Raw genomic sequence first — 26,307 nt, 5'->3', positions numbered from 1 at the left:
GATTGAGTTCTCTTCTTGTTCCCGTTCTCGAGAGGATCAGTGTCGAGATCGAGGAGGACCTGCAGGGGTGAGGGAGCGTTGAGGCCGGCTAAGGGACCTTCTCGAACTTTTATGTTGAGAACGATCAGAGATCCCCCCAGTATCTTCACGTCTGTCATCTTCCCATCGAGAGTTGATGATTTCTCGGGCGTAGAGCTCACCTCGCCTGGGTCTTCGTCGGACAATCACATCTCGAGCATAGTCTTGGCCACGCCCTTAGGATGGAGGGGGAGATTTCTGGATGTCTAGTATCTTCTTGTGTGTCGAGGAGGACCCATATGTGGTTCATCTTCTGTTACGGACCGAGAAGGGCCTCGCATAGAGAGTGTGCTTCTAGGGGTTGGGGACGTGATCTCGTCTCCCGTTACCATCCTGGAGGTTCAACACAGTGGCTCTGAGGCTAACATCCGAGGTGTCATTGAACTACTCAACCAATCTCCTTAGGTCTTCCCGAGTGACGGGTGGAGGCCCCTCGACTTCGCCAAGAGGTTGCGGATCGCTGGCATGGATCGACTCGAGCACGTGTTCGTGTCGAGAAGACAACACTGGACCTCGACATACCTGGTTGTCAAAATGTCTGGATCCCGAGGACCTTCCTTGAGAAGGTGACTGGGTAGGTGAGGCCGTGAGGGATGTCGAATAGGTGACGGTCGTTGAGCACGTCGAGTATTCACCATGGCCTTTTGTTTAGCGTTCCCCATAGACGGCGCCAAAATGTTTCTGCGCGAGAAGCTACAAAGATAATACTTTGGGGATTAGCTTAACCGATGACGTGTTTTACCGTTGTCTCCTTTTAGTCGACCACATGCATAACCGGCAAGTATTTATATGATTACACGAGGGTAATTATGTAATTACGTCTACTTCTAATGAATAGAAGTCCTCCTCGATTCCGGAGACTCAAGGGCATTTTCGTCTTTTTATATCGAGTTGGGCTGACCATGTATATGAGCCCAAACATATACTATTATTAAAATTCCAAGGTAAGGAATGTCATCTCGCCACATGTTGTTTCCTATATTACCATGACATGACACATGGAATTTAAGTTTTTTTATCATGAAAAATTGTTAGTTATAGGCTTTGTACATATAACCTCTCATTTGGTAGTCACATATGAATACCAATATGCCACAACTCATTTTGTTGTTTTTTATACGTTCAAAATTATATTAAGTTAATATAATTATAAAAATGATCTGAACCATTTCTTAATAGTCTCACATCACTAATTAGTCATTACTTTTACGAGTTATTAATCTTTGCCTGAAAAATTCATTAAGACATACTTAAAGCAAGATATATTATAATATAACAAATTAAATTAGACTCAAAACGAGTTATATAATAATGTAATTGATCAATTTTTCTATTATTGGATACATAACACTAACTAGTTTAATTAAAAACCTCAAAGCCTCCAAGGCCACTTAAAACCCTCCATATTTAAAAAGAACTAACGGATATCAGTAAATGTGTGTACAAGAATGAAAATCAAATTATTCCTATTTCAAAAATCAAATGAGAATTGAAAAGTGACGTGTAAGAACATTCGTTCTCCCCCACACGCATGGCAACAGTCAGTCAAGTACGGTTGGCACGCCTAAGCTAAGTAATCCTTGCTTTCTTCCTCGACACTTTATTTTCTGATTCTCAACTCCACCACCGCAAAAACCACCTTCCTCCGCCCGTGAATAACAACCACGGCCGTGTAAACCACCTACCCAAATAACTCTTCACCCGATCAATCAAGTGAGTGAACGAACACCCAGCTCAAAACTACCGATTTCTTCTGCGGGATTTCCGTGGCAGCCCTAATTATTTCGTGGGCTATTTTTGGTAAAGTTTCCCTCTTACCATTTCTAGCACGTTCTATTATTTATTGTTTTTCAGTTTCTTAATACTACTACTATTATTTAAGATTGGCAAGAAACTTAAACCCAAGTTGCTGTTAATTGTTGTTATTTTAATTTCTTTAATTGGTATTTATATGAGCCAGATTTTGGGTTTTTTTTTTTACACCTCACTAGATTTTTATTTTGTGGGGTTTCGTTAGATTTATAGGTTTTTGGTCTAATGATGAAATTGTGGCCATTGGAAATTATTTGATCTTGATTGCATAACATAGTGGTTAACTAATTGTTTAGTGTGTAGCTATTGTTGCAATTGTTATTTTTCTGCTTGATTTCAGATTTTTCTTTGGAATGGATTAAAGAAGGTTGTGAAACTGAGTTGATTTAGTGAAGATACCATACGGAGAAAAATGTTTCAGAATTAGGAAAACTTTGTAAAGTAGGTGCCCAATCTGATTTCAGCCGATGTCTGAGAACGGAAAAGTGACTCGATGACTAATAACTGTGCTTTTATGGAATGATCGAAACAATTCTAGCAGTTTGATTGGAACAAATTTAATCCAACCTGGAACTAGTTCCCAGTTCGAGAGGATAATTGGGGGGGGGGGGGAGTGGGGTGTTTAGGAGTTTCTGGTATTCTATCTCATGATTCATAAGAGCTTTAATGAAATAATTTATAATACCCAGTTGACATTTCCTTGCTTCAGCCTTTTTTAGCTTATTCATTGATCCCTTTCTCTCTTTTAATCAATACTTGGATTTTCAATGCGGACTCTTATTGGTCCTAATTTGAAAATCATAATTTGAAAGAGCTACATTTCAGCAAGATAATGCAGCTTCATCCTTCTTGTGAAAAATTTACCTCTATGCCAATATGCTGAAAGCCAAACATCCTGAAACTGTTGCCTTCAGCCTCTCATCATTTGGCATTGAGATTAATGTATTTTCATTATGGAGAATTTTTTTTGCATTCTTTCATATTGACCGGAATGGTTGCCTTGAGATCATCTATATTCTTATTGACCGTAGCAAATGTACTGTTCAGTTAATTTATATAGGACAACTTATAGTAGCGATACCATTATGAGAACTGTCAAAACTGGTGTCAAATGCACTTTCCAATTTTCGGTTAGTTAAAATATAATTTAAGGGAACATTCTTCTGGAGTTTGGACAGTTTTTATGGAATTATGGTGCAGTTGGAACTTGGAACTGAGGTCCTTGTGGATGTAGACATGTAGTTTAGAATGTAAAAATAACTATGCAACCAGCCAACCAGGAATAGTGTGTAATACTGTAATGCATGTATACACTGTGAAAAGAAAGAACGACGTACCATAAAACCTGTATACACGATATATTGATATACATATGTACTTGTATAGAATGAAGTAAAATTATACCACTAAGCTAGGCGGTAAGTAAAGATATAATGGAGTAAGAAAAAGAGCTTGTGCCTAACAAAGCTCTGGACAAGACATCATGTCATGTGTATGCAGACTGGATCCATCCTTTTATGAGTACTGAACTAATAGATAAAATTACCATAAAATAGCATAACAATGTACTTATCGTACTCTAGAGATAGAAGCTGTGGCTGTTAAAGTGGAAAACTAGATGATTTTGCTTCCTGCTTAGGCTGTGAGACCTTGTTTCCTTGGCAACGGTCGATGTAAGAGTTGCAGGGCCACAGACTAAGACACCAACATCAACCACCCCCAAATGGTCTAACAATGGTTCAAAAATTTCTGCAATAATAATTGTAATCAAGCTGTTGATCAGAAAATGTCTGCCCATAATGCTTTCATAGGTACATGCATTAGCGGTGGGTAGATTTGGGTGTTAATGATGATGTTGAATAAAGAGATTTGACAAACCGGTCTAAAAAAGATCTCCTGGAATATTCAAATTTCCTATGTTTTATCCTACAGAGGATCCCCAACTTGCTCAACTGAAGTTGTTAAGACTCCATACGTTTCAGTTTTCACTATATGAACTTATCTGAACTCATTTACGTAAAGTTTACTTGGTAGCCCTTATCTAAAGTTGTTTTTCTGTAACTTATAGGTGAAGAGAGCAAACTTTGGCGTTAATTCTGACTTTTGAGTTAAAACTATCGTATCTTGCTACATTTTTAAAAATAAGAAAAGAATGGCATGAAAGGTTTTATATTACTAGGAGCCTTTAATCTGACAAATTTAACAAGTGATTAACCCTTGTATAATCTAATTTTATTTCTAGTTGCAAGTAATTGTTTACCTGTGGAGTGCATAGTCTAAATCTCTTGTATTGAAAGTCAAATGAGACATTGAATTTGGAATGCAGCTTAGTCCGCGTTGCAAGTCTTACAACTATAGCCTAACACTGAGTCCTTGGATTCTTAGTCCACATTGTAACTACCATCCACTCGCCACAATTAATAGTTGGTTGTAACTAGAGTTGGCGAACTTGTCACATTGAAGATGAATGTGCTGTGAATCTCAACACTAACCTGACTTGTTTAATTGAAATTATTGTATCATGTTGACATGTGTAATTAAACAAATCGGAAAGACACTAACCTGCTTGTTTCGTATCCGGTCCATGCCGTGCCAGCTTTTGTTACCTCTAGTTGTAAGTAGTGAAAATTGTAAATGGTGAACCGTAATGTATAAGTTTATATGACTCTTAGAACGTATGTGTATCTGTATCTAGGTTTCTTTTTCTATCGGGTTGGTGCTTCGACTAAATCTACCCTACCTCTACCCTGTACAGTTATATTTCATCTCCATGTAGCTTCTGTTATATGAATCATCATCATATATGCTTCTTGCCAATTGTGTATCTAAGAATGTGTTCTGTTTCTGGAAGTTCAACTGCATCAATCTCAAAGCTTTAATCCGAAAAGGATGAGACCGGCTTGTTTCTGCAAGTTGAGTTGTGAAACAATTGAAGGAAAGGGAGTGGATTAAGAGTAACCTTTCATTATTTTGGATAGTAAAATTAGAAGGTTCTCGAGGGTGATGGCTCTCACTAAGTTTGATAGGGGAAAACCTTTGAAGGTTCTGCCGTGACTATTCATTCTAAAATCTCCCTTCCTGTTAAGAAAGCTGTGCTAGTTTTAGTTTACTGTTTTTCTCGCCTCCTGCTTTGCAGGGGAAGGGGGGGGGGGGGTGAGTGGGAATTCGGATGATAGTTACTGGTTATTATGCTGCATCCCATACCCCATCCTTTTCTTGAGTTTTTTTTTATGCGTGGCAGCGGTGGCACACCCCTCCCTCTGGACCGCACTTTGTGGGTACTTCCTCCAGCATACCCTATTTTTTTAAACTGCTTGACTTGTCCTTTTTAGTTGTTGTTGCCAATGTTTTTCTACTAGGTTTCCATGCAGTTATTCTCTTCAGGTTTTTCTCTCTCTCTTTTTTTTTTATTAGATTTGTTCTTTCCTTCTTTGCTTGTTGATGCAAGTGCTTTGATTCGTTGGATGCCTTTTTTATTCTTCTTTTCTCCGTTGGGCTCCACCCTGCCCATTTTTGTCGAATTTACTGCCAAACTGGATAGAGTTGCAGCTCTAGAAGTTGAGAAACGAGAACCTTGGTTTTGTAGAATTAGTTGTGCATGATGTCCATTGCCCAACGGGTTTTTTTGGCAGTTTTCTGTGATATTGATGATCTTTTAGTTAAATTGTTAACCCGTACTTTCTCTCTCACTCTAATTTTTTGTGGCGAGGCTGCATGGAGGGGCAGTTTAAGGGGAAAAAGTCTTGCTGCATTTTATTTTATTCATTTTACCAGTTATAATCTCTTTATATGCTATTAGTATGACACGTCTCCGGTAAACATTTGGACAGATCTCGAGATCTCCTTGACATGCCTAACTCAGTGGAGTTAGCTAAGCATGAAACAGAAGTCGGACCTGCCATAAGAGAAGACAGTGAATATGTAAGCCTGGTGACATCAGATTTAACTAAGAGGTCTGAAGTTGGGGTCTTACATTCTCAAGCTGAAGTCAGATCGAAATCCTTCAACTGGTGGATCAAAGCCTTGATTTTGTTCATCACTTCTGTAGCATTTGTTCTCATATTATTTAAATGGGGAGTTCCTTTTGTTTTTGAGAAGGTATGTCCCTTTTCCCCCCTGAAATTTTGCGCTTGTGTTTCTAGTTTTTTTTGGCATAAAGAACGTGGGAATCAAGAAATCAAATAATAATTGACAGACCTAACCATCGCAAAATGTTGCTTTCTCTTTGCAAATAGAAGAGAAGGTGGGGGGGGTGGGGCGGATGAGGGCATTTTGTGTATTACTTTTTGTAAATTACCAACATTTGCCACCCACATACATAAAGTAAAGTTTTGTGTGGAATCAACAATTGCCCAACCAGAAACATTATGAAAGTCATCAAAACAGTGCATCAATAAAGAATTACATGAGCTGCACACTGAAAAAAGCACCACCTCATCTACTGTGGTCTGTGGGCCATAGCCTTTACTGTCCCCCATTACCTCAGTCCCCCAGTTCAAATGTGTATCTTCGGGGCTGTTTGGTTCATGCGGGGGAAACGGAAAGGAAACCAGAAAGGGATACATGGAGAAAGGAAAGATATGACCCTAAATCCCCCTGCCTGTTTGGTTTTGATCCAGAAATGCTATGAACGGCTCCCTGATCCCTTTTTGACTATAAAGAATGATAAACCAATCTAAACTAGCCTAAGTATCACTTTGACCTTATTTAGTAGAAATAATAGTGAAGATGCATTCAAGTAAGGATACAATTGCCAGACTCAAAAAAAGATTGGGAAAAAAGTAGGAAGAAGTGAGTGGATGCAAGTGATCAGAGATGAAGCTTCAACGCTGGTGGTCATTGATGGAATGGAGAATGCAAATTTTTTGGCGGGGTGTGGGGAATCAATCTAGATGATTTTGGTGGGAAGTGAACGGCAAAGGGTAAAGGGATGTCTGTTAGACCCTCGATTGTCGCTACTTTTCCCTTTAGCTGCTCACATTGATCACTTGTAAGAATGACATAATGCTAATCCATGTTCTACACGGCCAAGGATTGCATTTTGTTTAGTTTTTTTTTTTTGTTTCTGAAATTGAAAATACTCCCCCTGATTAAGACTCTTTCAGTTGCATTAAAAATGGATGCAAACCAAATCCAAATCCAAATCCTACAATATTTGTTATCAAGTTCAATCCATAGAAAAAAAACGCGGATGCGTTCGCGGTAACGGTCGCGTTGTCGCGGAAACCGCTTGTAACCGAAGAATAGAACGGATCGCGGCTAACGCGGTGTGAATTTTTTGAAAAAAACCACGTTAGCATGTCTAAGCCTTATTATTACATTTTTAGTCTAAAAAGTATTATATCAAGACAATATAACCAAATCTATCCTAATATGAGTGACTATTATATTCTGTAAACAAATAAGCGCTAGAAATATCATGTTTCATAAACTACATACTCTGTCAAAAAAAAATAAAAAAATAAACTACATAACTAATTACAAAAATATTTTTGGTCAATTTATGTAAAAGAACGGTGTAACGGAGAAAAAAACGTCTAACGCGGCGAGTCACCGTTACGTAACGGACGTCGCGGGGAGAAAGACGTGATTTTTGTCAAATCGTAACGTAACGGGTTTTCGCGTAACGGCAAATCCAAAATAGGTTACAGAACGGCCGTTACGTAACGGAACGGCCGAGTTTTAATTCCATGGTTCAATCATAATCTTACCTTTAAATTCTAATTTTTGGATCATGTAAATGTTCTTGTAATGGAGATCACTATAAGCAAAGGCCAGGAACTTAAATCTCTTAGTGTTTCTAATTAAGGTACATGGATGCCAAATTTTAGTAAATTCCAGGTTTTGGTGTCACAAGACCTCGTAAGATCACCCACAAATCCACAATGGTAGCATGCTCCACCCATTTTTCTTCAATTTCGGAGGATCCTTCCATTGTGGGCGATGTACTCATACTCCCTCCATCCTTGGGTATGGAGTACATCCTCCATATAAGGAGTATCAAAGTGCCTAGGCTCTTGTTCCCCTCTTCTCTTCTCCTTTCGTCACATGGCCGGCCAATGGTCCCTCTTTCTCTCCAATATGCTTTTGATACATGTTTTTATTACTCCCTCCGTCCCAGATTAGTTGTTACACTTTCCTTTTTCGTCCGTCCCAGATTAGTTGTTACACTTCTAAATTAGGAATGACCCCACAATTTTTATATAGTCTCTCTCTTCCCACTAAATTATTTTTTGTCCCCACACCCTCTCTCATTCAATTAAAAAATTACCCCACTAACTCCTATCACATCTACTTTTTCAATAAAATAACAATTGATAACCAAACAACCATTTATCACCTAAAACTTTGTGCAAAGGTAAGTGTAACAACTAATCTGGGACGGAGGGAGTATTAAATATTGTATTAATTCCCAACAATTTTTATAATGTTTATAAAAACAAATTGGTATATTATTTTTTTGAATAAAATCACCAATATTCATAAAAACATTGTCTATGAAATGAGCATAATTTTAGCAAAAGATCAATCTATTTTTTCCGATTTTAGCAAAAGATTAATCTAATTAACCAAAATATATTGATAATGAGTGGGAGAGAATGGAAACTGTGGAGAAGGATGAAAATGTAGAGGATGGAGATAGTGGGATGTGTGGTATAGTTGATGTGTCAAAATGTGGAGAGGAGAGAGAGTAAATAGGAAGAGGAAGAGGATCCTCTCATTGTGGATTCTCTAATTGGTGACATACAAGATTCCATATGATGCTGAATAATCCCTAGAGTATCATCAATAGTTGATTAGAAAAGCTTTGTGTCTTAAAAAAGACAGTAATAAATCTTTGTGCACTTTGTTTGGTATTGTTCCTTGTAAATATAAGCAGAGTTTATTATCCTCTCAATCTTTGGCATCTATCATTTTGCAGATTCTTCTTCCAATGATGCAATGGGAAGCCACTGCCTTTGGCCGTCCAGTGCTTGCTTTAGTGCTTGTTGCTTCTTTGGCATTATTCCCTGTAATTTTGATCCCTTCTGGAGCTTCCATGTGGCTAGCAGGCATGATCTTTGGGTATGGTCTTGGCTTTGTGATAATCATGGTTGGTACAACTATTGGAATGATTCTTCCATATGCAATTGGATTGTTATTCCGGGATAAAATCCATGTAAGATGCTGTGAACTAATCATTCTAATCAATATTTATTAGCTGTTCTGTTTCCTGATTATATCTCATTCATCATCTGTTACTAGCAATGGTTGAATAGATGGCCAGACAAGGCTGCTATGCTGCGATTGGCTGCTGAAGGTAGTTGGTTTCATCAGTTTCGAGTGGTCGCTATCTTTAGGGTTTCACCATTTCCTTATACTATCTTCAACTATGCTATTGTGGTGACAAATATGAGATTTTGGCCATATCTGTGGGGATCAGTCGCCGGGATGGTGCCAGAAGCTTTTATATACATATACAGGTGAGTTATTATTCAATCTAGTGCTTACATATGCATACCTATTCTTTTGTTACTGCTAGTTAGTTTTTTTTTTTTTTTTTTTTTTTTTTTTTTTTTTTTTTTTTTAATCTTGGTTGATTCAATAGTTAAATTATTGATGGAGAAAACATGAATTGCAGTGGGCGACTGATAAGGACGTTTGCTGATGTCCAGTACGGAAATCATCATCTAACTTGGGTGGAGATTGTGTACAATATAATCTCCTTCATTGTAACTATACTTACAATTGTTGCTTTCACAATGTATGCCAAGAGAGCCTTAGATGAACTGAAAAGGGCAGACGCTAAAGTGGAACGAGAAGAAACATCGTCAAACCATGAATTCAGGATACAAATACAAATGGAGACTCTTGCAGTTGAGAGACCCAGACATCAGATTTGACATGTTCCAATTTTATAGATCAAGATAGGTATAGTGCTGTAAATAAGAGAAGTTGCTACTTGCTATAGACGGGGTATCATTTGGGGATAAAATGCTATGCTTGTATATCATTGAATGTATCATCATATATACACATACAATTCTAACATAAGACATTGTGTTTCATCTTAGTCTCATCAGGATGACTTCTGTTTTATTTATTTCTCTACATTTTCTTTCTGTTTTCGTTTCACCAGTTTTTTGGCTTCGTCTTTGTGGGACCCATTTATATTTTATATTTATTTTACTTTCTGTTGAATGATTCTAATCTTGAATTTTCCTTTAAGCGGAGGTCGAGAATTCCATTCATTTTAGCTCATCTGCTTAGACCATAATGTCACCTAAACTTGGCTCGTTCATACCAAAATTGTAAAAAGAAAAACATCAAATCTAAAACAAGAGATAAAAAGACTAATTATAAACAATACTTGATTAAGAGTAGTATTTAAACACTTGGAACTGATTATTAAGAAATCTTGTCATGATACTGAGTGACTACAAGAAATTGTACACTATAAGCTTTCTATGATCGGTAATTGATAGAGGACGAAAAAGGATGATATGATACGATGTTGTAATGAAAAACTCAACTACTCAAGCATAAAGAGATCCTATTTCAAGTTGAACAGATGCACCAGTTAGTCCTTCAACACTTGTAGTTGTCTCTTCAGCAGCGGATATAATTTCCCGTAATTCTGGGGACATATTCTGCATCTCAATTCTATTTGAGCTAAATAAACCTCTTCCGCTACTCGCATCTTTAGCCCAGCTCTGCAAGAACTCGTGGATTTTTGGATCGAAAATTCCTTGCTTGAACATAGATCCCATCTACATTACATATTTACATACAACAGGTTGTGAGATACATTAACTTTTATAGCCAGAAGATGATAAAATGCAAATTCATAGCCCACCTGGGTAACAATTGTGTACAGAGGCAATGTACTGTAACTGCAAAGTACTTGGACAATCACCCTGTCATACACAACGGTACAGATGGCGATTAAACGCGTTATTAGACACTAAGTTTCCATGAAGAATCCAAAATTGGCATTTCCATCAAAGCAAGTAACATATATATATATGCTCACAAAAAAAACTATGCAACTGAGGATCATCAAATATAATATCAATTTATATATTTGGCAAGACATAGATAGAAAAGACAAATTAGAATTAAAAGGGAAAAACAAAGAAGTAAATCATATTTACCCAACAACAAGCCGTGGGACAATGAAGCCTACTCTGTCAAGAATGCATGAATGGACACCATATGTGAACTGGAAAATATAAGTATGAAACTTTCAGAGAAATGAATTTCATAGTGGCACAGATGCAAATAATTTGATGTTTTCTGCTCACCAAAACCCACAAGAAAAAAGCTGTCTCAAAAGAATTCTGAAACAAAATGAAGTGGATCAAGTAGAGAAAGATGCTGGGACGTCCAAACCAAAAGTGCTTGTCGGATGGCTGCACCCAACGTCCTTTCTCACTCGTGCCCTCTGCCTTGTTCTGGAACTGCATATTCTCCTTCTCTTTTTCCTCAATCTCATCAGCCAAACATACTATAATGTGTTCCAGTTTGGTACCCACAATAAGCAAAAGCTGTTCTCAACTCAAGTCTAATTAGCAAAGGTAAAGTAACTCAAGTATATATTTAATTTCCCCCAAAGTTGCAGGGAACTTACAGTGAGAGGTAGAAACGACAACCAGAAATATGCATGCCATCCTGCAAGCACCAAGTATTACATTATTCGATCGTGCAAAGAGATGATACTATGATATGATAGAGAAAGGCATTGAGAATATAATCAGGAAGAGAGGCAATGGTCTATTCAGCAAGTTTAGACCAACGACTTCAAAAGAATTACCTTCTAAGTTGAGCAACAGAAAGAGCACAACAAATACCCACAAGTACCAGCTGCAGAAATAAATTATTCCTTTGTCAACAAGTTTAGAACAACGACTTCAAAAGAATCCGAATAAATATGTGTGTACTTACCTTATGCCGACAACTTTCTTGAAATCATATTCCAAAGTCCGTAGCATGTACTTATGGAAATCATAACTGAGATTTCCAGGGGAGTGTGTCTAAAAGATGAAGAAATATGGATTATCCTCCCATTTTATAAATCAAAGTGCCTCAACTACACATACATTTATCACAAAACCCCTCTTTCGAATAAGACAAAGACATACTAACTTACCATTATGAATCCATGTCGCAAGGCAATGTAGTCAGACTTCCTGACAGAGCCATAAAATTGTTTGAAAAATGACATCTAGCAAGGAACACAACAGGTTATACAACGTCAAAAGAAAGTTAGATGATATTTCATATTAATTAGTCTCAACCAAAGATAGATAATTGTCATCACTACGGCGTATGTTCTAGCATTATCTCAAAGTGAACATTTCCGATACTTGGGGAAAATGTTAAAAAAATAAATCCACGTTTCAGAAAAAAAAGAAAGTAATTACCCATGAAAATATCATGACAATGTCGACATTAATGCTTCTCCACCTCTACGTGAATTTCAACATAAAATCTATTCCTAATCAATATTGTACGAGTACTATCTTTAAAAAGTGGTATTGAATGGTTACAGAAATTTGCATAAAGCAAATACTTGGAAGTAGAGTTGCATTACTATAGACATCGAGATGGGATCCATGGATTTCTAGCACAAATATATGCAAGCTCATAAGTCATAACCATTACCGCCTAGCATACGGACTAATTAGATCACATTTGGCTAAGTTGTACTTATTACAACTACAATCTATAGCAACCAAGACCATATCTTATCTCGCTGAAGGCCATATGATTTAATGATTTGATAATAGAATATTTTAATAATCAATTTTAAATTCATTATCACACAAGGGAAAAAAAATGCACATTTCTACGTTCTTGTCATTGAATTTGAATATGAACTCACCGTAACGCCTAATACAGTTGAATATCCTCTTCGTTTCTTAAAGAATTCACGGCGGTGTCGAGCATGAATTTGCATCATCCTATTTGATTCTTCACCAAGGATGAAAAACATCTTTCATTAAATCTTTTAAAAGGAAAAGATTAAATATCCCAATAAAGAAGCAAAGATTTATGATTTTGTTTCCTCATGTTCATTAGTCATTACCGGTTTGTGATTTTGAAATCTCACGTAGTAGTGCATCCTCCCAGTGCTTCCATCTTCTTACCTATAAATGAAATACACGAACTAAGAATGGACATTATATTGTAGTTGACACCTAATCCAAATTAGATAATCCTAAAAGGTTATGCTATCACTAATAATTATAATAATGGTGTACGAGATCCACAAAAAATGGGAACAAAAGTCTTGGCTCGTAATAATCTCGACTTCTTTGATATAAGTGCTTAGGTAATGGTAAGGCACAACTTACGAAGGTGAATGTTAACTAGTTCAGCTGGTTAAAGGCTTTAAGGTGGTAGCCAAGATCAGGTCTACATCGCTGCCCTTCACAGCTCCTTATACATACACAGGAAAAAGAAAGAAAAAAACCCCCTAATTTTAGAGGTCCTCCTTCACAGCTTGGGTACATAGAGAAGGTTTTGCTTTAAGAAGTTCTTATACACATTACAAATCGAAGAAATAAGATCCGCTCATCTATAAGAATGAAGAAACATAGACCTAATTATGAACTAATAAAACTATTCAATTGTTAGGGAATGTTCCAAGTCTTCAATATTGTAGCTACATGAGTAAAGCATAAATTAGGTGAACGTAAATTATTGTTAAACTTTTAGCTCAGTAACATTCCTTAACATCTTTAAAAACTATCAAGAAGGTTCATATAGAAAAAAATGTTATACGTAGCCCGAAGGGACTAAGGGCTGTAGATAAGAAACTAAAAGAAAAATTACTTTTAACAACAACTAGAATATGTGTAACCTGTCCTAAATTCCCAACTTAATACAGTAGTTGATACAACAGTGTGATGTTCACTAAATGCTTTTACATATCACCTAATGGTATGAACTATGTTACTAAAACTCTTCATTCCACCTCATATCTACTTGTGCCCGTAGAACTCGATCGACACTCGGACATTGATATGACACTTGGACACTTCATTTTCGGACAAAATTAGGCAAACATTTAATAAAATGGCCGTGTCTGGGGCTTGGACACATACATGTGTCTACGGGTTTTTACCTAATTGTGAGTAACATAGGCTATAAATAAAAAATCTCAATTATTAGGATCGAGAAATTCATTCCCCATGACAATTGTATTGATAAAGAATCACAACTTGAATTGATGAATCTAATAGTGTGATAAATTTGACAACTCTACATCATGCACATAATATTTAGGAATTATTGAACAAAATGCACTTTATTTCATGATTAACTAGTTGCAAATTATATCTTAACCTATAAACGAGTAAAAGTTTAATGAAAATATATTCTTTTTTAAGATTTTCCTTATTAAAAGCGAAGGAATCCCCAACCAAGTATGGACATTTTCGGGGAGTAGCCTGCTTCCCATTATTCAATAGAGCAATTCCTCACACATAGTTAAGGGAGCCATTGAAAGGTAACTAAAACACCAGAAAAAACGACTACCAAAGCTAAAGCCTTGTCTGATGCTTTCGCATAACAAGGAGAATAGAAAGTAGAAAGTATAACACCAAGAATTAACAAGATTCGTTTTGTAGTTGAGAATAATAATGTGGACAAAATCATGGACAATTAAAGCATCTTATCATAGTTCAAATTTTCTTGTGTTCCACTTCCAATAGATTACTTGCTTCGCCTCACAAAACAAATTATCTTATTATTTTCTCTATTATTCACCCAAGCTTGAGGCAGAAAAAACATACCTTTAAGCCTCCAAGAATCATGGTTGCTGCACAGAAGATAACATAAACAACTGCCAAGACAAAGATAAAGATGTGTAGTTGATGCAACCCTTCCAATGATACTAACTGAGCCTTCCCCTGTAAACACAAACAAAGGTATCTGTGTTTCATTACGATGAGACAAATATAGTTATAGTCCACAACCCTGACAGTAGTGGGTGCAATTCCAACATCAAAAATAATATATTCGTTTAATATATGTTATTTTTGCACAATTAGTACAATATCCTAACAGTGGTATCATAGCTATAACAATCAAGAAGGCTCTAGCTAGCAAGATTCCCGCAATGTTAATATAATTCTTCTATAAAATAGAAATATTATTTTCATTAAAAAAAAAAAAAAACTGGTTGTTCCATTATTAAATGGTGACAATTACGAATATTGAAGCATTCGAAGGAAGGTTTTTTTACATGCTATGAGATATCAGAAGTTGTTGAAACCGGCATACTGGTAACACAACAAACTGGAGGAGAACCAATTGTAGGAGCAATTGATTAACCAAAAAAAGATGGAGAAGCATTAGCCAAAATTCATCTAGTTCAAGGCCGGAACCGAGAAAATGAAGACTGACAAAACTACAGTCGCTTCAGCTTGAGTTTGATCATTTAAAATGGGAAAAGATGAAAGCATAAATGTCAAAGAACCAACTCAACCAAAAGCTTAAGCTGGTGGTTGAAGCCCTAAGATTAGTTTTATACTCTATCACGCCTCCTCACATGAAAGCGCTTTGGGCTTGAAGTGTAGATGCAGCATAAGCCTCCTCATACCCAGCGCGAAATATTCCACTTTGAAAGGAGAGGTGGATGAGATTTGAACCCGTGACCTTTACGTCACGCTGGCTCCGATACCATGTCAAAGGACCAACTCAACCAAAAGCTTAAGCCGATGGTTGAAGCCCCAAGATTAGTTCTATACTCTATTAATAAAAGATTACTCTTCAAGCGTAATAGAGCTTGTTAATCAATTAACAATCGTAGGTGAAAGCATAACTGATCAACGAGTGGTGTAGAAAGTGTTATTAACCTTATCAAAGAGGTTCAATAAGGTTGTACAAATAATTGAAGAAGCAAAAGATCTCACAACATTATCTCTTGTGGATTTTCTTGGTTCTCTACGAAGTCATGAACAGAAAATGACTATTAGGGATAATGAAACATCTCAAGAGGGTCCAAAAGGAGCATTTCAATCAAGACATAGACCCTCATCTTCAAAATCTCACAATTCAAACAAAATAATATTACAATCGTTATCTAAAAGGAAATAAGGTTATGGAATATGGTACACGCCAATTAAAGGAACTAATTGGATATTTGGATAGTGATTGGGTTGAATCTATCAAGGCTATGTAAAGTACATCGGGATACGTGTTTTCACTTGGAAATGACGTATTTTCTTGGCTTAGCCATAAGCAAGATTTTGTGGGTCAATCTACTGCTGAAGCTGAATATATTGCAGTATGTGCGGCCCCAAATCAGACAATATGGCTAAGAAGAATTTTAGCAGAAACGGGAGAAGTTAAAAAACAACCCATAAAAATATTTTGCAATAGTAAATCTGCTATTACTATTGCTAAGGATCCAGTTTTACACCGAAAAACAAAACATATCAAAATAAAATATCACTTTGTCCAGGTAGTTGAAAGTGAAGGAAACATCAGCCTTGTTCATTGTACTTCTGAAGAACAAATTTCTAACATATTTACAAAAGCAGTTCTTAAAGCAAGCTTCGACCGATTAAGGGAAAAACTTGGCGTTCAAAGGAAACTCTTCTAGGAAGAGTGTTAAAAAATAAAAGAGCCTCATTCATTCTCTCTAAATTAATAAGTTATTTTTAGATATTACTAAATTACTATTGATTTAGTTCAAAATCATTCAAATTTAAGTAAACTATTTACGGTGTTTATATAATTAAATTGTTATATAAGCATTGTAAAATATAAGAAATATATCACATCATAAAGCATATGAAAAAAAATGAACTATATTCATTTAATATATACTTCCTCCATTTTTTTATTATTGCACCATCTACATTGGGCACAAGGATTAAGAAAGGAGGTAAAAGGTGAGAAATTTACAAAAATACCCATGTGATTAAGTACAAGTTTTGATGTAAAGAACAAGTCCCCACTACACATATAAGGATAAAAATGTCATTTCATAAGGTAAACTTACTAAAAAAGGAAACGGTGCAATTAATATGCAACTTCCTAAAAAGGAAAATGGTGCAATAATAAAAAAATGGAGGAAGTATTAGTTATGCACAATTAGCATAATATCCTAACACTGACAAATGACATCTTAATTACCCCTAATTACACTACACTCAAATCCTTTTACAACCTAATAAAAGTTAAAATCTCACCGAAAACTAAAAAGAAAAATCCAACAAAAATTAAAATCACAAAATTAACATAAATCCAACCACTAATCTACAAATGGGAAGAAAAGCAAACGGGGAAAACGCAAAAGTTTAAGGTTGTTTTTTTTTTGAACTTTAATCATTACAATAATTTAAGTATAATTAGGGGTAATTATGATGTCATTTTTCTGCATAATTGCCCTGAAAACATATTAAGTTAGCAATTGCATCATGTGTTAGAAACCTATGTAATTAACGACAACTTTTAGTAATTTATGTAGTAATTGACAAATTTTCCAATCATGTTGGACCAAAACAGCACAAACTCATGTTGGGTCCTTTAAACGTTTTGTAACCTGAACCGAGGACATTACCAGAATCCAAGAACGACTTTACCGAATGAAAAAAAATAGTATGCCATTATAAACAAATATTCCCCTGAATGTTGTTTTGAACAAGTGAAGAAAGAGAAGAATGCGATGTCTAATTTATGCTCAAAGGCTTGCTGTAGGGGAAGTGTGAAAATAAGGAAGCAGTGCTTTTGGATATTCTACCCTCCGTCGACATAGATGTTCATTGAGAAAGTTTATGGTTCTCTAGAATCCACACAGTTCTCGTGTTAATAAAAGTTTAGTGCCCAAAATTTAGGTTGTTTAGAGCAATACCTTAGGTTTTGATATCGTTTATTTATTTTAATTTTTTAAAATACAAATTTCTACCATGTTAACCGCTCCAGAGAAGTCTTCTACCTTTATGGAGTATCATGAAAAATTGTGAACAGAAAGGGATTAAACTTAATTCCTCAGATAAATGCATGTGATTAAGATGAAAACCTTATTAAGTACCTTTTGTTCACAATGATGAACACCTTCAGCAAGTAGTCGTCTTTTACTCCATAAAGGTTGATAAGTATATTTGTTATGATTATTGCCCTCTTGACTATCATTTTTCTTTTTGCAAGGTAGCATAAAGGATGCAAGATGTTTGGGCATGCATATATCACTGATAAATCCTTGGAAGACTGTAAGAAGTAGAGATATGAATCCCAATAACATCAACTCTGCATATATCAGAAAGACAAACACACCATTCAGGGGAAAGGCAACCATGGAACATGAAAACGCTCCAAATTTGAACATGAAAAGTACTAAGGCCCACGAAGTCAGTAATAGAAAAGCCACTTTGAGAATAATACATGGATCTAGCCAACAAAAATCACATTAAGAACTTCAATTAACAAATATATTGGTTTTGTTCATTTATCCATTCAGATTTTTTCTCCAAGAGTTGCATGTCTAACTCTTCTCATAAATATGTCCTAAATATTTTTTCCAAAGGTATAAAAACAATTTAAGATAAAATTAATATCATATTACAAGCTTATCAAAGGAAAATGTGTCTGTTGTTACATGAGGAGAAATTACAAGAAAGCATGCCAATGTCTGTAGACGGCCAAAGACATAAAATCAGATAAAGAATACAAGCAATTGGCAAAACAAGACATATGGAAGACATATGTCCATTACTACAGGGATGCATATGGAAGACATAGTGAAGGCACTAAACTTATTGCTAATGAAACAAGTAAGAAAAATCTAAGTGTGTTCTAATTGTTAGAATAATGCCTTGAATCGGTCAACGCCCCAACACGGGGGATCTCGCTGCCCGGTCAACGAGTCGGGATCCTTGTTTAGGGGTTCGGGGGCAACGCCCCCGAACTTTACGGTATCTGTTATTCTGGACTAGGATTATCTGTTTTGGGCCTATTTTCTGGGCTTTTCCGCATCTGTCTAGAGAGTACTATATAAACTCCCTAGGTCATAACCTAGTTGTATTCTGTAATCTGTACTCCTCAAGATCAATAAAACTTTCCTCCCCTCTGCTTGTGGACGTAGCTAACACATTGTTAGTGAACCACGTTAAATTCTCTGCGTTCTTTATTACGTTATTTATTCTTTCTTTGCATTCGTTATAACACTAATTTCCTATGGACTTTATCCAGTATAATATATTATAAGTTGTCAACAAGCATGAAAAACTTGAACCTTTTAGCAATAGAGCAGCAAGATGCAACCTGGAAAATAAGGTTATAGTATCTCATTTTCAAGGAACCAAAACATATGTTATAATTTTTCATTCTCTTTGTCTGCATTAGCACTTCATCAGCTGTTATGTTCAAGTGATCATACTCACAGCTTCTTACTGAGCCTTATTTCTAGTGTTATCTTTGTTATAACGGAAAAAAGAAAGATTATAAATAACATAAATAAAAAACATTGAGATTTAACGTGTTTCACTAAGTGTGTTAGCTACGTCCACAAGCAGATGAGAGGAAAGTTTTATTGATCTTGAGAAGTACAGATTACATAGTACTCCCTCCGTATTTATTTAAGGGATACACTTGGTTAGACACGGGTATTAAGAAGAAGAATTGAATGAAATAAAATAATAAAGCAAGTGGGGTTGGGTAGATATTTTAGTAAGTAAACAAGTGGGACCATGTCATTTTGGGGGGTGGGATGTGGGGTAGGTTTCTGAAATTATTTGTTTAATAGGATGTGGGTCATAGGGTAAATTAGATGTATTATTTAATTAGATGGTGGGGTTGATAAGTTACTAAAAATGGCAAGTGTATCTCTTAAATAAATACGGCCGGAAAAGGCAAGTGTATCTCTTAAATAAATACGGAGGAGGTACAACTAGGTTATTACCTAGAGAGTTTATAGAGTACTATCTAGAAAGATGCGGAAAAGCCCATAAAATAGACTCAAATCAGATAACCCTAGTGTACAATAATAGATACCGTAATGTTCTTGGGCGTTTCCTTCGAACCCCCCATCGTGGACCACCTTGCGTCCCCAAACCCCTAAACCAGGGCGCGTCAAAGTTGCATCCCCGAACCCGAGATTCCCGTGTTGGGGCGTTGCAGTAAGGGGCTTAACCGATTCAAGGAATATTCTAACAAATGTGTAAGTATTGTGTCCCACATTGGAAGCTGTGGCAAAGAGCTTCTAGTTTATAACCTACTCCTCCTATTGCCAATTGGTTTTAGGATGGAACCTCACTTGGGCTATGTTAGTGGCCTTCGGTTTCCTCCTTGATTCCCCCATCTATTATAACAATCTTGAAAAAAATCAGCCTCATTTAGCCCATAAGTGAGTCTATGACACCTAAATTGTACTTTCGCTTTGATACCTGAGCTTTATAAGAAGTATTTATTTAAGCATCTCAATTCTCAAGTTCTCGACACTATACTGAATCTTCCAATCAAATACATCGACATGATATTTCATTGCAATACCAATTGTATCTAACATCATCCACCATTTTCAGACAAGGCTTGGCCATAACCATTAAGCATGCAGCCACAATCAGATGAGCTTTTGCATCCCCACATTATCATTATTAGAAACCTTATTACAATCTAAAGGCCATTTGGCAGAATGCAGAAATTTAGACCTAGGATTGATGTTCACGTATTAAATTGCAAAGTTGTGCAAAATACATTGACAGACATGAAACTTAAATATTCAAACGAACTACTCCGTACTATACAACAGACCATGTGTAAAGAGCATCTCTCAGAAAAGGAAGAAATTTTTGAAGCCACGCCTGTTAACAAAATCAAAATAAAGAACATGCTAACCTGCTTTTATTTTTTGCAAGGCCTCATATAATGACTCTTGGTCCTTTCTCTTCAAGCACTATATGTCAAGAAAAATCAAACGAAATCATTAGTGCTTAGTAGAACATGATACCTGAACATCTAAAGATAAGATCTCTGTGCCAGTTCCAAATTCCAAAACACCCATAATTAACATTAGAAAGGGTCAAGATCTTTCTACTGATTCAACACCTTTCTTTAATTCGGTAGCAAGCTATGTAAGACTCGTAAGCTCCAAATTGATCTGTTAGAGTTCACCAAATTTTACTTACAAGCTAAGCAGTTTCTGTTAAAAGTTATGCTCAAAATTAGTGTCCTTCATTTTAGGAACATGATTAGTTATGAATGTTACTAGTGGGCAGTAATGTGCTAGAGAGTTATTCCACATTCTAGCAACATAGTATGTTTTATGAGCCTATAAAAGGCCTTTATTAAACTTAATTAATTGGATTTAATGAAATAGTAGTATAATTTTGCTACATTCTTTCCTTTCTCTCATCTTTGTTATAATTTCAACATGGTATCAGCGTCGGGTTAGATCCTAAAAATGAATAAATAAATTAAAAAGGGAGAGAAAGAACGAGAAGTAAGCCATTGCAGGTCCACCATGGCAAGAGTGGTTGAGAAATAAATGTAAATGATGATGGTTATGTGCATCATGGTGACGAGAACTCCTTCACAAGTTCCAGCGGAGAGAGGTGCTATTAATATATGACGTTGGTGATAATGTGCATCAACAAAATTGTTTCAGTGATGAGATGTGCATCACAAATTCAAGTGTCGGCAAGATGTTATGAAAATTGACGAAAAGTGTGTCACAAATAGTAGAGCAATTCTTCGATATGGTGTTGATGATAATGTGCATCAACAAAATTTTATAGGTGATGTGAGGTGCTTCACAAATAGAAGAGTAGTCATTCATAATTTCTACTAATTTTGAAGCAAGAGGGTGTATTAAAAGTTATGTTAAAATTTAGTATCCTTAATTTTAGGAACGTGATTAGTTATGAATATTATTAGTGTGCAATAATGTGTTAGTGGGTTATTCCACATTCTAGCAATGTAGTATGTTTTACGAGTCTATAAAAGGTCTTTTGATGTAACTTAATTAATTGGTTGAATGAAATAGCAATATAATTTTTCAACATTCTTTTCCCTCTCTGATCTCTATTATAATTTCAACAGCTTCGATCATTTACGCATTACAACATGTTAATGATCCTAGTTGTTTCTTTGCCTGTGTTGTATTGTTTAAACATCCGAGAACAAGAATCTTATTTCAGGGGACTAGGGGAGGGACAAAACCATAGATTTGCATAAACAGTGAAGACTCAAAATGACAAGTGTACCCCATACTAACAACGTATCAAGTTACAAAACTTAAATAGGTAAATAACATGTATTTATGACGTATTTTTTTGTCAACCATAGATCAAAGTAAATTACACAACAACATAATCAAGTATACTCCTTACTTAATTGGGCTTTAATTAAAGCTATGAAATTTGATGATTTCAAAATAGATTAATCTAAAAAGATTCAAAATGATAAAAAAAAAAAATTAAAAAAAAGGGAAATTTTCAATGGTAACCCTATACTATTTTATTGAACATTGTCAATGGTAGCAAAAAAAAATACTTAATATCATGGGTAACCATGTATTATTGTTCATTATCAACAATGGCATTAATGAAGGTTTTAGTGTTAAATTATTTAGTTTAGCTAACCATGGTTAATTAAAGGGTAGATAAAATTACACCAACATACCTAAATTAATTTGGGAAATTCTCAATGGTAACCTCATACTATTCCACTTTCTCAATAGTAGGACACAAAAATACTTATTATCATTGGTAACCTTTATTTTAATATTTCTACATCATGACATATTGATGATTTTTTTGATAAATTTGTTAAATAGTTAACATTGTTAGTTTATAAAATATTATAACTCATACAAAATTACAGAAATTGATTTTTTTTTCAAAAAAGAGTTCATTAGAAGCTTTAGATTAGCTTTAACGCAAATGAAAAATGAAGTATCCAGATTAAATCAAACAAATAAAAACATCTTGCAAATTCTGAATGCCAGCATGAACGGCAAAAGTATGGTGATGTGCTGTGTAGAATTGAAAATGGTTTAGGAGAGAGAGAATGGTTCATTATAGAGGGAGTGTGAATGGGCGAGAAAAAAGAAACGTATAGGAGCTGGAGAAGAATCCATAGCCATTGTTGATCTGAGGTTGAAGAAGATATAGGAACTACTAAAAAGTTGTCCAATCTTTACTGACCCATAATAATTGACCTCTTAATTTTACCAGGTATCTTTGTATTGCTAGTGCCATTTTCAGTTTTGATTCAGTTTGGGGAGGGAATAAAAATTTTGTGATACATAGCATTGGTATTCAAATAGAAATGGTATTTGTGATACATAGCATTGGTATCAAATACTTCTTCCGTCCAAAATAGAAATGTCGATAATTAACCGTATTATGATTTCACAAATTTTTACTTATAAGTGGTGTACAATAAACATTGTACAATTAAAAATGCTTAAAGTTATCGTTGTATATGTAAAACCTATCTATTTTTTATTGATAAAAAATTTCACTTTAATAAAAATTATTTCTTCAAAATCAATATAAAATTAATCATTTAACAATTTAAAATATTAATCTATCAACTTTTTCTTTAATAATCTATATTATTAAAGCAAAGTACAGGTGAGCAAACCCCCGATACTCTCATCTCACCTATGCCACGTCTTACTCACTCAAAAAGCAAGCAATCCATCCACATCTTCAATCATGCACCAATCAAGCCAGACAAAGAAGGAGAAACTATCTGAAATATTTACAACCTTACTTAATGAAAGTCAAAATATCCTAAATTTTCTTCAAAAAAAAAAGGTCAAAGTATCCTAAATAAGCCTTTAAAAGAATCAACAACATACAAAAAATAATATTTCGTGTAATTTTCAAAAAAACCCTAAAATAAGTATGTAGGATACTGTAAAATAAATAAAAAGAATGAGTACGTAGAAAATAATACACTCTATACACAATATCGAAGAAATAATATAAGTTCAATCTCCATTATACATACGATCTTCAACAAAATCACAAAATGTAAAATCCTAATCAATAGAACGTTCAAATGAGAAAACATGCTTAGTTAGAATTTTTAAAAATACACAATATAAATTTATCTTCCAAAACATTCAGCTTAATCTCCAACAATTCACAATTAATGTCAATCAAAAGAACACAATTAAAGCAATATACCATAAATCGAATGTAAAGAATTAATAAATTTGGATGATAAACAGTTCAAGTAATATGGAATTAAAAACATACGCAACATGACGATCATTTGATAAAAACTTCCAAAATATAATATTTAGATCGATTTAATAAGTTTGGGGGATTAGAAAGACTCGAGATTATAAAGATTAAAGAATTATGAAGAATTATTAAATATTACATCCGGTTAACCCTTATTTGCTTTAATTTTTAGAAACCAAATCTACTTGCACGTTTTCCGAATATATTGTGCAACGCGTCATCAACTATATTAACAATTCGTAGAATCAAAAAAAAAAAACTATATTAACCATTCTTGGGCAAAAGCGTGAATCTCGGAAGAGACCAAACAAATTGAGAAAACAAAAATATCAATCTACGAAATGATTGCAATAGGAATATTACTACAGAGCATTATTGTTTATACATTTAGTCAATGATATAGAAACTCGATTAGAACATCATATTAACAAAGAAACTATCGAAACTCATTCAGTCGAATTTATGTAAAGTAATTACTTATACTCAACTAATCGATTAATGATTCCTCAAAAAAAAACTAATCGATTAATGATTCCTCAAAAAAAAAAAACTAATCGATTAATGAGTATAAAAAGCAACCATAAATTTGTTATGAAATTCAAATCTTTAATGATCAACTGACACATAAAATATTTGATCAATTAGTATGTATCAAAATAATATTTCTTTCGATCCAAAATTCAATTAGCAATCATAAAATCATACAGTATCATTAACCATTCTTATAAGCGTATAACAGTTAAAAAACTAAAATAAATAACTAGCATATAAATAGTCTAATATGGCCCTCATTAATCCATATTTAAATTGTTTAAACAATAAAAATAACATCAAATTTACTCTTAATTAACAATATGGTTTTATTATACTCTCTCCATTCCATAATGTTCCTCACTTTTCCATTATGTGCGGTCTCCAATGCACTACTTTGACCATTACTAGTTTTAAATTCGCATTAAAAAATAATATTTAGAAAATTTATATTGAAACGTATCCAATGATATCGCGGAATTTAATATTTTACTCTTAATTATGCTATTAATTTAAATGTTCAAAGTTTTTAAACTTTAACCATTTAAATAGTAAACATGAGGAACATTATGGAACGGAGGGAGTATCATATTAGGATTAAAGGTGTTCATATGAAATCTCAAGTAAGCTTATCGTGTATAAACACTATGAACACAATATTGTGATACACAAAGTATATTTTTTTGTAAGACCTCGTGACTTTATTGGGATAAGTATTCACGTAAAATCTCAATTAAGCATGCATTCGCTTGTATAAACACTATTGCAAACAAAGAACATCACAAAAAATATTAAATTTACTATCAAGAGTGGTTGGCATGATAATAAATATCCCGTGCTAATGCACGGCACAAAGTAGTATAAAAGTTAATCCAAAAAAAATTACAAGATAAAAATTATATTGGTATACAATAAACAACTTGCAAGACCTTTTGTTATGTTTGGTACATCGGGAAAATAGAAATGAGACATATTAAAAAAATAGAAAGTACCTTGCCAAGAAGATGAAGACCTCGTTCAGCAAGAAGAGAAATGAGAACGATAACGAAGCAGACAATTGCGACTATCCAAGTGGGAGTATACTCCAATGAATCTTCTTCTGCCGCCATTGAACCTTTAATTCAAGTAATTTAAGACCAGTTTTTATAAATGGCTGCTTTTCTAATTTTGTTGCCATTTGTGTAATATACGAAAACTAATTGGGGAATATGATGAATGTGAGTGATTCAAGCAAAGAATTTGGAAGAGCCAAAATTGGGAAACAAAGTGTTTGGTAACCTCGGTCCCAAGCAAAGCATACATTCAAATTTATTTGCCTGAGAAACAAGTAGATCGAACGTTGTACACTTGTAGCTTCAGCTTCACAGTTGGAGGCAAATCAAGTTTCCCTCATGTTTTTCTTTATACCTCAAAACTTACTCCACCACTAGTGTAAATAATTCTATGGGAATAAGTAACTTTTGTCTATCTTTTAAATTTTACTTAAATAAGTAAAACTTTTAAATCCTATCAAGTTTAAGCTTATATTTTTATTTATCAGCACAACTTTTGAGTAATTATTTTCACACATTAAAATTTCGTTTCGAAAAATATTAAAAAATCTCCTCGAAAAATGTGTTAAAAGTCTGCTCGAAAAGCATGTCAAAAAGCTGCTTAAAAACTTGTCAAAAAAATCCTCAAAAAAGGCCAAAAAAGC

The 26,307-nt window shown here is 34.6% G+C and overlaps 2 protein-coding genes across 2 annotated transcripts; one reads left to right on the top strand and one right to left on the bottom strand.

Moving 5' to 3' along the window:
• The first annotated feature begins 1,550 nt into the window (after positions 1 to 1,550).
• On the top strand, positions 1,551 to 9,992 carry LOC110789159 (uncharacterized). The gene is made up of 5 exons (XM_021993813.2): positions 1,551 to 1,878; positions 5,721 to 5,988; positions 8,813 to 9,049; positions 9,136 to 9,353; positions 9,512 to 9,992. The coding sequence occupies exons 2-5, from the start codon at positions 5,740 to 5,742 to the stop codon at positions 9,771 to 9,773; spliced, it is 966 nt and encodes a 321-aa protein (XP_021849505.2). The 5' UTR covers positions 1,551 to 1,878; positions 5,721 to 5,739; the 3' UTR covers positions 9,774 to 9,992.
• A 223-nt stretch (positions 9,993 to 10,215) lies between these two features.
• Positions 10,216 to 25,987, bottom strand: LOC110789158 (MLO-like protein 13). The gene is made up of 14 exons (XM_021993810.2): positions 25,604 to 25,987; positions 20,719 to 20,776; positions 17,918 to 18,132; positions 14,670 to 14,786; positions 12,959 to 13,019; positions 12,755 to 12,843; positions 12,020 to 12,094; positions 11,815 to 11,903; positions 11,684 to 11,733; positions 11,501 to 11,541; positions 11,175 to 11,417; positions 11,025 to 11,092; positions 10,727 to 10,787; positions 10,216 to 10,640 (listed from the first exon to the last, which is right to left on the bottom strand). The coding sequence occupies exons 1-14, from the start codon at positions 25,718 to 25,720 to the stop codon at positions 10,407 to 10,409; spliced, it is 1,518 nt and encodes a 505-aa protein (XP_021849502.1). The 5' UTR covers positions 25,721 to 25,987; the 3' UTR covers positions 10,216 to 10,406.
• Between the last annotated feature and the right edge of the window lie 320 nt (positions 25,988 to 26,307).

Source organism: Spinacia oleracea, chromosome 3, assembly GCF_020520425.1.
Source record: "Spinacia oleracea cultivar Varoflay chromosome 3, BTI_SOV_V1, whole genome shotgun sequence".
Classification (NCBI taxonomy): domain Eukaryota; kingdom Viridiplantae; phylum Streptophyta; class Magnoliopsida; order Caryophyllales; family Amaranthaceae; genus Spinacia; species Spinacia oleracea.
Note: the sequence above shows the minus strand (reverse complement) of the source record. Positions and strands in the feature narration are given on the sequence as shown.